The sequence below is a fragment of the Onychostruthus taczanowskii genome, unplaced genomic scaffold (genome assembly GCF_017590055.1).
Source record: "Onychostruthus taczanowskii isolate IOZ18803 unplaced genomic scaffold, ASM1759005v1 scaffold99, whole genome shotgun sequence".
NCBI classification, from domain to species: Eukaryota; Metazoa; Chordata; class Aves; order Passeriformes; family Passeridae; genus Onychostruthus; species Onychostruthus taczanowskii.
Window position 1 is genome coordinate 2,250,761 of NW_024507990.1, and position 15,789 is coordinate 2,266,549.

Below are 15,789 nucleotides of genomic sequence, written 5' to 3' on the forward strand. Positions count from 1 at the left end.
TGAGTCCCAGTGCACAGGCTCACATTATTTCCTCTTGACCAAAGCAAGGACTGAAGTTTCCCCATACACTTCAGGGGATTTCTCCAAATCTGCCTGCAACCTTTCCTTCTCTCCCACTTCAATCCTCACTATTTTTTTCCTCCCCAGAGTGGTCCAAAGGCAGCTGGTGCTGCCAGCACCCCTGCAGGGCTCAGGACATGAGTGGAGTGACACTTGGTGGCATGGCTCAGTGGGACTGGGGTGCTGGCAAAGGCTGGGCTTCATCCCAGAGGTTTTTGCTGTAATTCTGCAAGTCTCTAACTCTGTAATTCCATAAGATAATGCAGTTTGAAGGTTTCAGCCACCACAGACACCAGGATTACTACTGGAAAACCATTTGTGGTTGCAGCAAGACACTGTTTGGAGCAAAGCTCAATTAAAACTTCACTGCAAACATATCCAAGTGCTCCTAGCAGTGAATACTCAAACCCATTCCTGGTTTCTAGAAGCAAAGAATCACTCAAAATTCAGTGCAAACATCGAAGCCTGGCAGGAAATCTGAAGGAAGTTCTATATAAATCAGAGTTGGTTTCAAGCTACCCAAAAAAGCCAATATTCTCTGATATAGAAGTATATACTCACTTGTTTATAGTGTAATAAAATCTGAGCTTTTAATTGGATGCTGGCATCTAGATATAGCAACTCTACAGTAGTTTTTAAGCTGGATGATTTTTCCCATCTGCAAGTTAATTTCTGAAAGCACAGAAAGCTTGTTCACAAATATAGTACCAAAAACTGCATCCAGTGGGAACTAAACTCAGTTAGAATTGCCTGGGTTTATTGAATCTTTGTGAAAAATGGGGTTTATTGCACAAGAAAGCTTTGGGGTTTTTTTGTACAAAGCCTTTAATTTCACAACAGAAATTAGGCAGTTGACATGGACTAGAAATTTTGATGTAACTGCTCGTTTCAGCCACTGCTAAAGAGAAAATAATGGTTGAGACAAAACTGCACAGATTATATTACAGTTTAATTTTTAAAAAGTCATTTTTTTTAAATGCAAAGATGGTAATTTGCAAAAAGAGCAATGAAGAAATGAGAAAATACCCCAACTTACAGGAATATTATGGTCCTTTCTTCCTTTATGGGAGGAAGCAACATGAGCAAGGTACTGAATAACCTTCTTGGTGTTCTCAGTCTTCCCAGCTCCAGATTCACCTCTGCAAAACAGGGCAGACACTTCCTTCAAAATTCACCTTCAACAACTCAGCAATCCTTTGTTTACAGACCAAAAGCCAAAAGCAGGGATGCTGCAGGAAGCTACGAGGTATTTGTGTAAAATCCCTCCTTCACCCTAAAGATCTCCTGAGCTTTAGGATGTTGACACAAGGTGTGACATCAGTTTGATTAAGAGCTTTTGGCTTCATGCCTGAACCCCTCTGCCAGCCAAGGTGACAGCAAACACTTGTCCCCTGCCTGGATCACTGCAGACAGGAGTTTTTGGGGTGCACATACATTTTTATTTTTAAATCATGAGATATACTCACACACACTTTTACACTTAGCACGATTTTAAAACATCAGGGTTGCTTATGGGAATTACCACGTTAAGGAAAACACTCAGTACCTTTAGGAGCCAGAAACAGAAGGCAGTAAAACACCCCTTAAACAAGAGATTCTTGTCTTTCCACTGCTCACCTCAGAATCTTTGCTAGGTTAAAAATACATTTAAGACCACATGAAACCATGAAGACATGAATTTTTATCAGTGCAGAGTGGCAGAGTTCACAGATCAATAAAGATAGCAAATGCACATTTCATTTTTAAGCCAGAGGTGGATTTAAAGCAGACCATGTTTAGACAGAATTTATGGAGAGGTTTACAGGAGATATTCAAGGCAGGAAATGTGACCAAGTTCATGCAATCACAAATGAGGTTACTACAGCTCTAGAAATCACAGTTTGGGGTTTTTTTTTTCCCTAACCTAGGTCTGATCTTCAGACAAATCCAGCCCCAGAGGGATTCAGGGGTGCCTTAGGCAGGGCCCAAACAGTGCAAGCCACTGAAGGAAGATTTCCAGGGAGACAGAGACTGCTGTGAGCAGCTCTGAAGTGTGGGAAGCTAAAAAGGGTTTTATTACGGGGATTTGCATGGAAAGAGTAGAAGCACTACTGTCATTCAACAGTTGTTCAAAAGTTAACACTTTGGAAGCCAGCTCCTTTGTAAGAATGACGAGCACACATTTTCCCTGCCCGCTTATTTCTCCTCTAAGCTACTTACAATGGAAATGTTCATTTAGCAGGGGAATTTAAGCACATTCTTGTGCAGCCTTTTTCATCACACACCCCGGTTTTGTAGCTGATCTGCATTTGCTGAGGGATTCAGCACCTCCAGACCTGCACCTGTGGATCAGGGAAGAGCTGAGGAGCATTCCCATCCTCACACTGCTCTCAGCAGAGTGAGGAGCCCAGAGAGCACCTGGAATTTCAATGCTGCAGACACAGGAAGGATACTGACACTAGCCCAGATTTTCAAGACTCAAACACTCTCACTGCTCCCCACCTTCCAACACTGTAAAATCCCAGCAACCCCACGGGGTTTCTGCCCTAAGAGAGGGGAATCTCTGCTGGAGGGTAGCGGGATGGGCATTTCTGCACCCAGGAGCAAGAGCCTTCATTCACTGCAGCTCGTGGGACTCCTCACAGGAGCTCCAGGTGGAACAGCTTCTGTTTGACCTGAGAGAACAGCAGCAACCCCAGGTTTGGCTGGAAAACCCCGGGTGCAATGGAGATGAGCTGTGGGATGCTGCTGCACAGCCTCAGTGACCAGCTGTGGCCTGCAGCTCCAGATGTGCTTAACCTCACCCAGGGTCCCTGGCTCACTGATGGCATCTGCTTCTGCCTGAAACCACCTGGCTTCTGTTCCTCCCCACGGTCAGAAAACAGCACAGAAGATGGAAGGTAAGAAAGCCCTGCACTGCATTAACCCAGAGCTCTCCAGGCAGACAGGGCAGCTCTCTGCAGACTCACTGACTGGGCTGGCTTTCCTCAGTGCCTGCAAAAACCTGGAAGGTGCTACCTGAAAAGCTGGTTGCAAAGGAGATTACTCTGAGAACTGGCTAATGGATAACTGGGTTTCCTTTTTGCCCAGATAGCATCACTATGAAACCCAGAAAGTGGGTGCACTTTGGGACAAGTGGACAAGTGGAACGACACCCTCTGACTTAATGAAAAATCCCATTTCCACCCAGCCCAGAGTCCCCACAAACAAGGCAAATGTGAATGCTGATAAGCAGAAAAAAAAGCCCCAAACCATCAGGTGCCAATTCTTGCTTCTCAAGTCTTTATTTCTCATTTCCCTTTCACTGCAGTGTTTACATTAACATAATTCATGACCATGAGCAATAATAAAAGCAGCTTTGCCTGTTTCTGGATGTGTATTAAAAAATGCTAATGCTAAAACTATTCCAGCAGGTAAGAGAAGTAAGAAGCACAGCAAAATATACATTTACATTTTAAAACAATACAATTTGTTCTTATTGTCAGCAGAGCTTGGGAATGCACTATTAGCCGTGCCTGTAAAGCTAGAGAAATAATCTTTTCTGTCAAATCACAAGAAAAAGGTTTATTACATTTTAGAGGAGGCAAATCTCCTGTAACACATGCAGTGCAGAAAAAGCTGCTACAATAAATATAGCTCGGATGTCAGCTCTGGAAAAGGGCAGCACAGGGCTGGAGGAGTCAGACACAGCAGCAAAGCTGCACAAGCACAGGAAAGGCAGCAGCTTGAAACACATTCCTTGTGTTAAAAACCCTCTAAATCTATCAGAGGGGTATTTTAGAGAGAGGCTTTGTGCAAGACCTCATTCAAAAGCAGCCCCAGCGGATGTTATCATCCCAGTCCTGCTCTCCCTGGAGCTTACAAGAATGCCAAATATTTCCTGCAGCATCGTGGCAAATAGCTCTGCTGCCACATACTATGAAAGAATTAGAAGATTTAGGATAAAGTCCTTTGCATTTACAGGAATAATGACATCTGCATACTTTGGTTCTTTCCCAGGAGTGCAAACACATGGATTACAAAAATAAATTAAAATCTTCTACCTCTATCAACCTGCCCAAAAAAGGTAAACTCTGAGTAACACCACGCACAGTATTTATGGAATGGGGATGGAATCACAAAGCTAAAGCCTAACTTTTTCTAAACTTTGTTTTAATACAACTCGATCTGTTGCCATAAATTAAACAACTAAAGCCCTGTGCTGAGAAGCAGCCTCACCTCAGCCAGTGGCAGCTCTGCTGAGTGATTTCACCTCCTTCATTCCAGGCTCAGCTCCACTGGCAGAATCAAAAGCTCAGCTCCAGCCATGGGCTATGCCAAACTGTGCTCCCAAGGAAGCAAGCCCTCCTTAGCTCCAGCTGGCAGTACAAGGTTATTCCATCCACTGACTGAGGGATCTCTCCCTTGGAAGCCACCTTCCAGGGACAGGTCAAACAAAGTCTGCCAGAGCCTGGTGAATTCATGCAGGATCCCATGTCCAAGTGCTCTGCCTGGAGCAGCAAAGCTCCTGCTTCAATTTGAAGCAGCTTCATGCACATTTAAAAGAGGAAAAGTTTAGCCAGCATGAGCACTTTAAAGTTGAACATGGTTTTGAATTCATTGCATGTAAAGCTGGAGTGTCATTTTCAGCAAAGCCCAGAACTCTCCAGGCAAATTCATCCCAGCTCCAATTTGGTTAGGAAAATCCAGGCAGTGACTCAACCAGCTGCAGCTCTTTCCCTGAGCAGCCTGAGCCCAAATCTTGCACAAGAAGCACTTCCACCACTGAATGGGCTCTCACTGGAGAACAGGTAGGTCACAGAGGAGAGGAGTCACAGGGGCACAGCACAGAGCAGGGGTGGGAGCTGCTCTCCCCACAGCACACTCCCAGTGGCAGGCATTATCCCAGGAACAGCTCAGTGCCCTTCCAAGGGGTCTATTCCAGGAGAAAACACCGTTTCTGAAGGAAAAGAGTAGTGGAACAGCTGCTTTCCTTACTGCCAGGCGGGTTTGAAGCGTTCACACACCTTGTGACAGTGACAGCACTGGCGTGGCAGGGCCACCACCCCTCCCTGACCTGGGAAATGCCTTGTGGACTGCAGGGAAATCAGATGAGGTTCAAGTTGTTTACTGAAGGCCACTGGCCCCTCTCCAGCTGCCCTCCCCAGAGAGCCATTAATTCCATCCCACAAGGCACCAAGTGCCACGAGCAGCACAGGACACAGGGACACAAAGCCACACATCCAAAGAAAGCTTTGCAATTCCAAGGCAGCCTGTGCTTTATCTTGCTGACTGGGCACAGTCTGCAGACTGACAGTATTCCTGAAGATGTGGAATGTGTTAGGATGGCCAGACGCAGGTGGAGATCATCTCTGCGATTTAAATTCCTGAAAAACTAACCCAAACAAAGTCAGGATTTGACATTTTGGATGGCTGGGTCACTCAAACCCTTTCTCTGGCCCAGGAATTTCAGTCATGAGATGATCAGGAAAAGCCCTGGGATGAGAAGTTGATGTGGCAGCACAGGGTCTCCTGTGAAGAAGTGGCACCAGGGCAAGGTCCCAGCACACAGAACCCCCTGCTGCTCACAGCTCCCTGGCCAGCAACGCCTCCTCCCATGGAAGCAGCCACTCACAGAAGGCCCCAAACCATGGAAATATGGAAATATGCACTTAAATTGTTTGGAGGAGAAAGTAACTGCCTATGTAAGAGCCCCAACAATGGCCTTTTGTCCTTGCCACAACAGCAGTTGCAAAGAACAGAGGAGACACTTATTCTCAGGCACAACTGAGCAGATCATCTGCCAGTTACAAATTAACAGATATTTACAGACAAGACCTGTAATTAAAGGGTGTCTTCATCACCTGCCTTATTTTCTGCAAGAGGTAAAATTGATAGTTTGGAAAAGAGTCATTAATTGGCTTTACTATGGACGTGGCTGCTCTGGAGCTGCTCCCTTTCCCTCCTGATGCTCCCCATCATCTCCACACCACTTGCCATGGGAATGTTACCAGCTGGACTCCAGCCAGGGGTTGTATACAAAAATGTTTGGTATTTGCTGCTGTTGGCCTTTAATAAGCAGACTCTCTTCCCTCCACACCCCATCACTCCCACGGAAGCCAGCCCAGATTAGATATCCTTGTAGGGCTGCAAGCATCTGCTGAACACCTCTTTATCAGGCCCAGGCCCAGCTCTGGGAATGCCAGAGGTCTGTGCTAAGAGTCTCCACTTCAGAACACACTGCTTTTAAAAGTGCAGTGGAGCACATTTTCTGAGCTTTCTTCAGTATTTCCCAAATTCCTAATTGCCACAACACAAATTTCTTCATCTTGGTCATCAGCCTGGCATGCTCAGTGAGCAGAGGAACACCAAAACTTCACAAAATAGCAGCTGCAGCTTCTCCAAGGGAAAAATAGTAAAAAAAAAAATAACAGCCTGAAAAGCTCTTCAGCCCAGCTTCACATCCCACAGAAATAGGAAAATGTGCAGGAAGGTCTGGGAATGCTTCAGTGTTGGCATCACATCTCTGTACAAACCACTGACGGATGCTGAGTCAACACAAGCTGAAAGCCACTGCTTCTGGATACAAATATATTACTTATATTATATTTATATATTACTTATAAGCTAGAAGGAACATGAAGTTTGTGGAACTACACATATTTTCCTTTCTTTTCAGCAAACTAAGAATTTACAGAGAGAAGTTCCAAAATAAATTTTCATTTTTGGTCCCATCATGGGGGAATGATGAGGTGGAAGTTGGTTGAGTCCAGCTCCCCAGGAAAGTGCTGGTTGTTAGGGCTGCTCGTTTGCCTTTTGTTGCAAAGCTGGATGAACTAAACTGCAAAGCAGAGGAGAGCTCCAGCAGCCTTTCTCACCATCTGTTAGTGGTTAGCAGCCCAAGATTAAACCGTCCAACTTCAAAGCTAAAAAGAAATTCTCACCATTGCTGTTTGTTCAGCTCCTCCTATCCCATCTTCAGCCAGGCAATAATCTGGCTTTCACCCATGGACTGTCAATGGATTTGGGGGCTGTAGCTGTTCCTGTGTCTAAAACCCGTATTTGGGTTTTTCAGTTGGTGAAAGGCCAAAGGGCACGGAAGAAATCCTATCACTGCTCCTGAGGGAATCAGGAGGTGCCATGGAGCAGCAGAGGCTGCTGGATATGGGAAGAGGACTCTTGGTTCACTGTGAGAAAAGCCCATCCATAATAAATAATTTCATCAAGAAGTTCCTTCTACAGATTTCATCCCTGGGCTCACACAAGCAGATGGGGAAGGGGATAAAAATGCCACGTGTGCCACGTTCAAACCAGCATTCAGTTGTCTGTTGAGCTCAGAAGACCAAAAGCTGATGGTCACCTTGCAGGTGAGGGGACAACAAAACTGAAGAGCAGAGTGTTCAAAGGTTCCCAAGTACAAATGGATCAGACACTCCCTAGGCCAGAAGCCAAGGGAGGCATCTGGAAAACTGCAGAGACAATGTCTGAAGAACAAGAACCCAAGGGCTTGTCACAGCACCAGCCCCAACCCAGGAAATCCCCCAAAAGCAGCACTCCTGGCTGCCAAGAAGAAAAGGGGCTGGATCCAGAGACCCTCTAAATATCATTGCTGGAGAAGTGACTGCCCCTCCTCTAAAGGCCACGGAAGTCAAAAAACCAGGAAATTTCAGCAGTAGAGGCAGGGGGAGAGAGGTGAAGGTCAAAGCAGGCAGACCCTCAGCAAGCAGTGGGACAGCTCTGGCACAGACAATGCCTGCCCAGGCAGCTGCAGGCAGGGAAATGACAGGCACACCACAACTGTCCACCCAGCTCAGGGCACCTCTCAGGAGGTGGTTTGTTCCCCATTAGCTACCCTGAACCACTCCTACTGGAGAAATGAGAAAGTATTCTGAGGGCTCCCAGCCTTAGTAAACAGCAGGGTCAACCAGGTGACCCAGGTCCTGAGACAGCAAGTTTGGGATGAGAAGATGAGTCTTATGAACTGCCACAGGAGTTTCTGAAACCACCTCCGGTGTGCTTAGCACTCTCCTTGCACTTTATTTACTCCTGCCTTAGTCCAGGACCTGCAAAACCAGTGCCATGAAGGGAACACACAATTTACCTCGTCACCAGGAGCAAGGGGAGGCCTGGACCCTTCCCACTCCTGAGCAAAGCAGGGGACCTCTCCCCAGCGTGCCACCCAAGGGAGCTCCCCATGGCCCTGCCCCCCTCCCCAGGAGGATTTTACACCCCAGAATGCCAGTTTATCATGCAGAGCTACAAAAGAACAAGGCTCTGCCAAGCAGCATGGTGGCACTCTCCCAAGGTCTGGCTGTCAGGATGTGTGTCCCTCCCCACCTGAGCTCCAGCCAAGGGGGAACCCAGCACGAGATGCACAAACTCCACCCTCTGCACCAGATACAAACAGGGATCAATTGTCCACTCAGTGCAGGTGGATCAAAAGCTCAGGGGAACCTTAGAGGTGAGGTAATGACAAAGTTGAAGGGAGGAGAGCTTAGAGGCTTTCCAGTTTGTAAATGATCAGATTGGACACTCACCAAATCCTGCAGCACTGCCATTCCAGCCTTGTGGGCTTGGCTGACCATGCAAAGGAGAGTAAAGTTCATGGGCAGACACAAAACATGAAGCTACTTCAAAACATTCACCTGGGGCAAGCCCACACTGCCAAGGCATCCACACACACGGGAACAAAGCCTTTCTTCTCACTCTGGGATCCCATCCCTGCTTTGAGGGCTGCTTTGTGCATTGCACATGGAATAGTCATCACACAAAACACAAGTCCTGCTAGCAGCAGGAACCACAGACCTAGCCAAGCCTGAGTTAACCAGATCAACTTTTATCTGAAGCACAGAACTCTTTTTGACTCTGTGTCCTTAGGCCCTGAGAATATTGTATTCAAGGGACACAAGAATCTTGTATCCATGGCTGGAAAAGACATGGCTTGAAAGGATCCAGCCTCAGTCTTGTAATGACTTTGAGAGTTAAAGCAGGGAGCACAAGATGGAGATTGGAATCCCTCCATGTCAGGAAGGAAGCTGAAGCCAGGCCCCCTTGCAGCAGCCAGTGTCCCCAGTGAGCTGCTCCAGGCAGCAGGGCCCTCCCAGAGCACGTCCCCAACACAGGGCACCCAGGGCTGGGCACCAAGCACGGACCCACCCCTGTCCCTCAGCCACCCAACCCTGCTGTGCTCCACACACAGGACAGAGCCACGGGGGGGTCTCCAGCCCAGAGGAGCCATCCTGCCCCCAGGCTGCTCCCAGCAGGGACAGCTTCCCTCCTGCACCTCGTCCCTTCGCGCTGGCACACGGCGTGCTGGCCCAGGGACTGGGCAGGAACAGCAGCACTCTGTGCAGCTGGGGCTGGGCCAGCCTGGCTCCCTGGGCACCAGGGAATCCTTATCTCCCCGGCTGACACTCCCAGCAGCAGCACAGGAAGCTGCAGGAACACACAGTCCACGGGGGAGAGGGCAGGAAGCTGGGTCACCCCTGCAGCCGCGCTGCGAGCACAGAGCAGCTCAGGAGGGTCCAACCTCAAATGCCACTTGTGCTCTGCCTTCCCAAGCACATCCCGGGAAACCTCAGCTGCAGCAAGAGGTTTGCTCAGGTAAAAAGGGAGCCTTGGTGTCAGACCCAGAGCTGAGCTGTGCTCAGGGTCTCCAGACCCATTTTTGGATCTTGTCTTCCCCAGGCCTTTCCCACTGAGCAGCCACAGCACAGCATTACAGAAATGAACTTCTTAAAGCTTTTGGGTTGGATGCAGAGCTCTTCAGTGATGTTTTTAAATCACATTTCTTAAGTAGAACATGCCTAGGAAACTCAATAATGTGAATTACAGTATTAAACACTATATCCCCATATTAAATATCACTTCATGCTACATCTTTTCCCACTGCCTGTCAAGAAAGAAGACCAAGCTTTGCCTCCCACAGCTGTATCAAAGCCCCTCTCACAATACAGACTCCCCAAAGTGCCAAATGAAAAATGATCACTCACGTGCAGAGAATTGATTGGTCCTCACGGTCTGCAAAACAAGAATAAACATGGTTATAGGGGTTTGTTACACTGCTCTGTAATCTGCAGCACTTCTAAGTTCCTTTGAGCACTTCTAATGTTCATCTTTTCAGTTTAACAATTCAAATGACACTGTGAAATAATTTTAATAATGTCCCCATTTCACATGCACACACCCCTCAAACAGCTTAGAATTTCCTAAAAGTCCTGACATTTCAGATAAGGAAGTCAAAATTCTGGTTAAATTTAATAATCATCTGCTGTAAGGCTTTTAACTATATTTTCAGATAAAGCAGCCCTAACACTTCTTATTCTGAATGAATGAAGAATATAATACCTTACATGAAGGGAAAAGCAGTTTCAAGCACACAGCACTGACAACCACACACTTGGAAAGAGCCCTGCCATCTCCAGCAAACAAGTGCTTTCCTCCCCAGCTTTGTTCTCTTTTTTAAATGAACATGCAGGCCTGAAGAGCTCCCACAATTCAGCTTATTCATGAAAGCCTTGTCTAAAGGACACCCAGGGAAACAAAAGTGCTGCAGCATTTGCTCAGCACTTTGCGCCACGCTCACGACCTTTGGGAAGAACTCCTGAAGGTCAGGTGCAGCCTGCAAGGGCTATTTCATCATGCCAAGAGCTTCACAGAATGTATTTCAGCACCATTTTAAAAATGATATCATCAAAACATGGGAATATACCTGCAGCAAGCACAGCACTTCAGCCCAAGCCTTCCAGAGCAGGCAGGTGCTGCTGCACCCTGCCAGCACAGCCGGAGCCACAGATGCCTCCCCTGGCAAGTTCTAGACTGCATTAACACCAAGGATGACAAAAAATGGAGCTGCTTTCTGACTGAAAAATGTTAAAAACATGCAGTCAGTTGCACTTGGAGCGTGTTGTTCAAAAATCCCAAGGACTGGGAGTGCTGGCCTGGCCTCTGTGCAGAGCAGCTGCACTGAAGCCTGCAGCCTGGCTGTGTCCTGCAAGCAGATGTGAGCTCCAAAAACCCCTCCTAAGGGCAACAAACAGCAGAATGAGTGCAGGACAACTGAAGAATATTAGTTCAGATGAGTAAAAGTGGGAGGGAAAAATTCCAAGTGTTGGTGACCCTCCTGCCAAGGCTGCAGGGATGCTCCTGGATCATTCCCTACAGCTGCATGACCAAAAACAGGAATGGGAAGCCTGGGACTGCAAGAAATGAAAGATGAGAGGGGGCAAAAGCAGTGGCACTATGACAAGAGAAACATCAGGAAAACACTTATTTTTATTCTTCTGGGTTTGATATCAGGCAGCAGGTCTTGCAAGACCTATCCAAGAGAAGTTTTTGGAGGCAGGAGCAGGGCCAGGGCAGGGCTCAGGTGCAGCTGGGGGTCCTGCAGAGCCAGGAGGGCAGCTCTGACCCTGGGCTGCTCCCAGGGCAGCCAGAAGTGATTTGTGCCCTGAAGCAGCTCTGGCCAGCCCGAGCTCAAGGTGATGCAGGACAGCACAGGTCATTTGTTCTTGCAGATGAAACAGTTGAATGAAAGCCAAGCTGGTACCCTGAGCAGAGCTGAAAGTCAGTGCTTCTTAGCTTTAGTATTTACTGAGGCATTTCTTTACAGTGACAAGTTGATTTTCCCCTTTCTTGCTTCCCAGGAATAACCTCACCCTAATTTTGGCACTGTAGCTGGGCCATTACCTCAAAAAACACAGCCTCCTCTAAACTAGACCTCTTCAGTTTAGCACTTCAAAAAAGTTAGCACAGCTAGATTTGCCTTGAAGTTTAATTTACTTAAAGACAGTGTGAGTTTGTCAATGCTTTGTGCCATGACATTTGTTACCTGTGCATTTACCATGCAATGCTACTGTGCCACAACATACAAGGCACACTATAAATGAATCTTCTCACCCAATTAAATTTAGAGAAAATCTACAAGTCCAGAAAGTTGTATTTACTTGCCACTGCCAGAAGCTCCAGCAAGTGCAGCCAAGCTTTTTAACTCTCTCTGTCCAGGTGCCTGAACTGACACAGCCCTTATAAAGTCAATTATGTGCACTCAAGCATGTCCCTCCAAACCCATTTCTCTGTGTCCATCTGGACTCTGACCCTCCCAGGCCAGGAAGGTGGAATAAGGCAGCAGCAAGCTCTGAGTCCTGCCGTGTGATGCTTCCCTTCTGCTGATGGTCAGCTCCAGCAGGCAGCCCTGAGCTGACACCCAAACCCAGCACGGAGGCTGGGGGTGATGCCTCAGGCAGGGCCAGGTGCCTTGGGCCCAGGAAGGAGCTGATCTGCCAGGGGCACTCTGACAAGTGACTGATGTGGAAGGGTTATTCACAGCTGGTTTCTTTAGCTCCCCCAGAGAACACAGCGTGCCTGCAGCCCTGATTTCAGAGCAGGTGCTTCCCCTGGCCAGGACTGCAGCTACATCTCCCCAGCCTTCTGCAGGGACAGCACAGGAGCTGTCTCCCAGAACAGGATTTCCAGGCACACAGACACCCAGCCTCTGCAGCTGGCTCTCTCCAGTCACCCCTCACTACACTGATATTTTAAATGTTGCAGATGTCCAGATCCCCCTCACCATTTGACTGGGAATGAATGGGAGAAGGCATATGGAGCTTCCCTGAGTGAAGTGTCCAGCCAGAAAAGCATTTTTGGAATTAACACTCATTCTCAGATCTAGGAAAACAATTCCACAGGTGCCTTACCTGCTTTGGGCTTTAACCTCTCTCTGATTACAGTTCTTATCAAAGAGTGACTTTTACACAGACACTGACTGTCTCACAATCCCTTGTTTAAGGTGAGAACATGAAACAAGTTTGCCAAGGTGAAAAAAGTTAAATCTGCTTTCCCAGCTCAGGCTGGAGAGAAAGCAATGGGCTACCAGACATCCAGCCAGCAGAACAGCATGCAGAGGAAAATGGTTCTTATGTGCAGGTTATTACTGGTCCTTCCTCAAACCCAAGCACAAATTCTTGTGGATCATTCACTGTGGCATGGCCTTTCCTCTTCCCTGTCCAGAGCAGTGATCAAATGCCAGCCCCATTTCTGGAGCAGAGATTAAAAAAATTCCTGCTTCTTTGGGAGGTGGAGGAGGCAAGTTCTGTGATATTTCTCAAACAGGAGAAATCTGGCTTTCTAAAAAGAGGCCTGTGCAGGGAGGGGAGGGCTCTTGTTTATTTGTAGGTGCTGTTTCACGCTCAGGTGCCACGCAGCACACCCCAGGACATCCCTGGCTCCCTGTTTGTTGTGGCTGCAGGCTCCAAGGAGCTGCTGTGTATGTGCCCTGCGCTGTAGGTGAACAGGCTCAGATGTCAATCTAGCCAAGGTCATTTAAAAATTGCATTCCTGACAAGTTCTGTGGAAACAGGTCAGTGCCTGGGGGAGAGGGGCCTTCCCAGCAGCACAGATTCTGCTGCTGCCAGGGCTCTCCCAGGGCTGGTCCATGGATGCCACAGGACAAGGAGAGCACACAGGTGTCCCTCAGCCTGCCACTCCTCAAGGCCAAGCTTCCAATTCTTTTATTTTTCCTACTTTCCTGCTGGGCCGATAAACATGGGAAGAGATCTGGTTACAGAGATGAAGCACGCCTTTTTAATTTGTGTTTGCCTTTGAAATGTTGCCTGGTTACTCCCCAAACTATCATCAAACACTTAGCACTGTGAGAGTGACTTGCAGCAAACACCTCTGCCCAGAGCCAGCAGGAAGAGTGACAGGCACAAGTTTGCTAGCTGGGCACCTAGCAGGCCAAATGTGCCCTGACACACTTCTGGGCACCACGAGAGCTCTGCTTATCCTATATTGCACCTCCAAAGCAGCTCACTGCCCCTCAGTGCAGCTCTGCAGCTCCCCAAGGCCAGGGCAGCCTGCAGGAATAAATCAGCACCATGTCCCCAGTGACCCACCCAACACTCCAGGGAGCTCTGCAGGATGCAGGACATTTGCTAATAAAACAAAGGTGATATTTCAAGTTTTAACACCTGAATTTCACCAAGTTAAAAGTGTTTAAAGTTTTAAAGAAGCTGAACCTGCACGTGCCCAAGGTATCGGATGTGACAGATCCAGCAGTGCTCCGGAGCTGGGCAGTGTCACTGTCACCCTCCTCGGGAGGGCTCAGGTGACTGAAGGATGGAAACACACAGGTATCTCCAAGAAAGGTGAGCAGGATCATTGCACTATCCTTCCAGCAGCTGAAAGGAACCTCTGGAAGTGAGAAATTCTCAAGGACACTTCAGGAGAAGCCATCGCTCTTGGTTCACCTTCAGACTGCATTTATTTTTTTTTCTTCTTGCCTTGTCATCACCAGCTCATTCATATATTGGTCAGGTTTTACATCCAGCCCTTATTTCTTTGAAACTGCCAAGCAATGGACTCACAGAAATTCTCTTTCTTTCTCCTTTAAGGTGTAACATTAATTTATACCAGAGGAAAGATCAAATTCAGATGCAGCCCACTCCTCATGGGCATCCAGCGGTTTTAAGTCCTAAAATAACAAGGTTTATCAGCTTTGCTCCATCAGTGCTCAGACACTTTTCCCTGAGAAGACTGAAAGTGCTCAGACATCACTCCATGGAGAATTACATCAAGCCTGTCCCTGCAGCCCAGCTTCAAAGGCCAGCCCAAGAGGGCTGCTCTCAATCACTCAGCAGTTGCCAGCCCCGGTGTTCACCTGGCGTTTCCACACAGCCTGATACACCCCAGACACAGCCAGTGTCTCCTGCACTTCCTCTGGGCCTGAGAACTGCCAGCTCCAGCTGCCACAAACCCTTCCAACAACCAGCATGGCACTGCTGCCCCTGCTGCAGGGCAGCTCCAGGGCTGCAGGGAAGGGTCAGTGAAACACCTCCGCACTGTGGGGTGCAGCACTGGTGTAAACACTCCAGGTGTCCCTGCTTTTTGAGTTAAAATAACAGCTTTTATTAAAAAGGGGGGGAAAAAAAAAAAAAAAAAAATGGGGTGCAGCACTGATGTAAACACTCCAGGTGTCCCTCCTTTTTGAGTTAAAATAACAACAGATTTTATTAAAAAGGGGGGGAAAAAAAAAAAAAAAAAAAAGTGGTTCTGATCCTTCCTGTGGAAGGTTTGAGATAAATCACAAGAGCCACGCTCCAGGTTGCTGCTGGCTGAGCACATGAAGTTAATAATTAGCAGTGCTACATAGCAGAGGTCACCAAAGCCCAGTCCTGGCTTGCCCTGCACTTGTTGCAGTGACCCACAGCACTGCAGACAGGGATGTTTTGCGTGTCCGCAGCACTGCACACAGGGATGTTTTGTGTGTGCACAGCACTGCACACAGGGATGTTTTGCGGGCCCACAGCACTGCACACAGGGATGTTTTGTGTGTGCACAGCACTGCACACAGGGATGTTTTGCGTGTCCACAGCACACGAGGTGGCCACGCTCGTTATTCCTCACCCAGCACAGCCCCAGCCTGGGAGGGCTCGGCCAAGCTGGGAATTGAGACTGTTTTAGAAATCACGAGTGAGGCATTTGCAACATTAGCTTGAAATTCCCCAAATTCCTGAGGAGAGAAGTGTGACGTGCTCAGCCTGGCAGCCAGGGCTGAGTCAGCAGCAGAGGACAAAACAAACAGGACTCTGTCCTGCCCACTGCAGCAGCCTCCCCACCTCACACCAGCCACAACTGGCACTTGATTTGGCTTTTTAGCCCTAATGAAGTTGGAAGAACCTTAAATATGGTTTAGTTTTCACCGTCAGCCTTTCACTCCCTTTATTAACGGTCATTAAGAGAAGCTTTAGTAGAATTAATTCAGAAATGACAGCA

At 47.9% G+C, this 15,789-nt stretch overlaps 1 protein-coding gene across 1 annotated transcript in view; it reads right to left on the minus strand.

Annotated features, from left to right (window-relative positions):
- Positions 1-15,789, minus strand: part of MYH10 (myosin heavy chain 10) — an 82,442-nt gene that overhangs the window by 46,384 nt on the left and 20,269 nt on the right. Inside the window, exons 3-4 of the mRNA XM_041427293.1 lie at positions 10,011-10,038; positions 1,097-1,199 (exon numbers count right to left, since the gene is read on the minus strand). Coding sequence (XP_041283227.1) covers positions 1,097-1,199; positions 10,011-10,038 — 131 coding nt within the window. The remainder of the gene's footprint in view (positions 1-1,096; positions 1,200-10,010; positions 10,039-15,789) is intronic.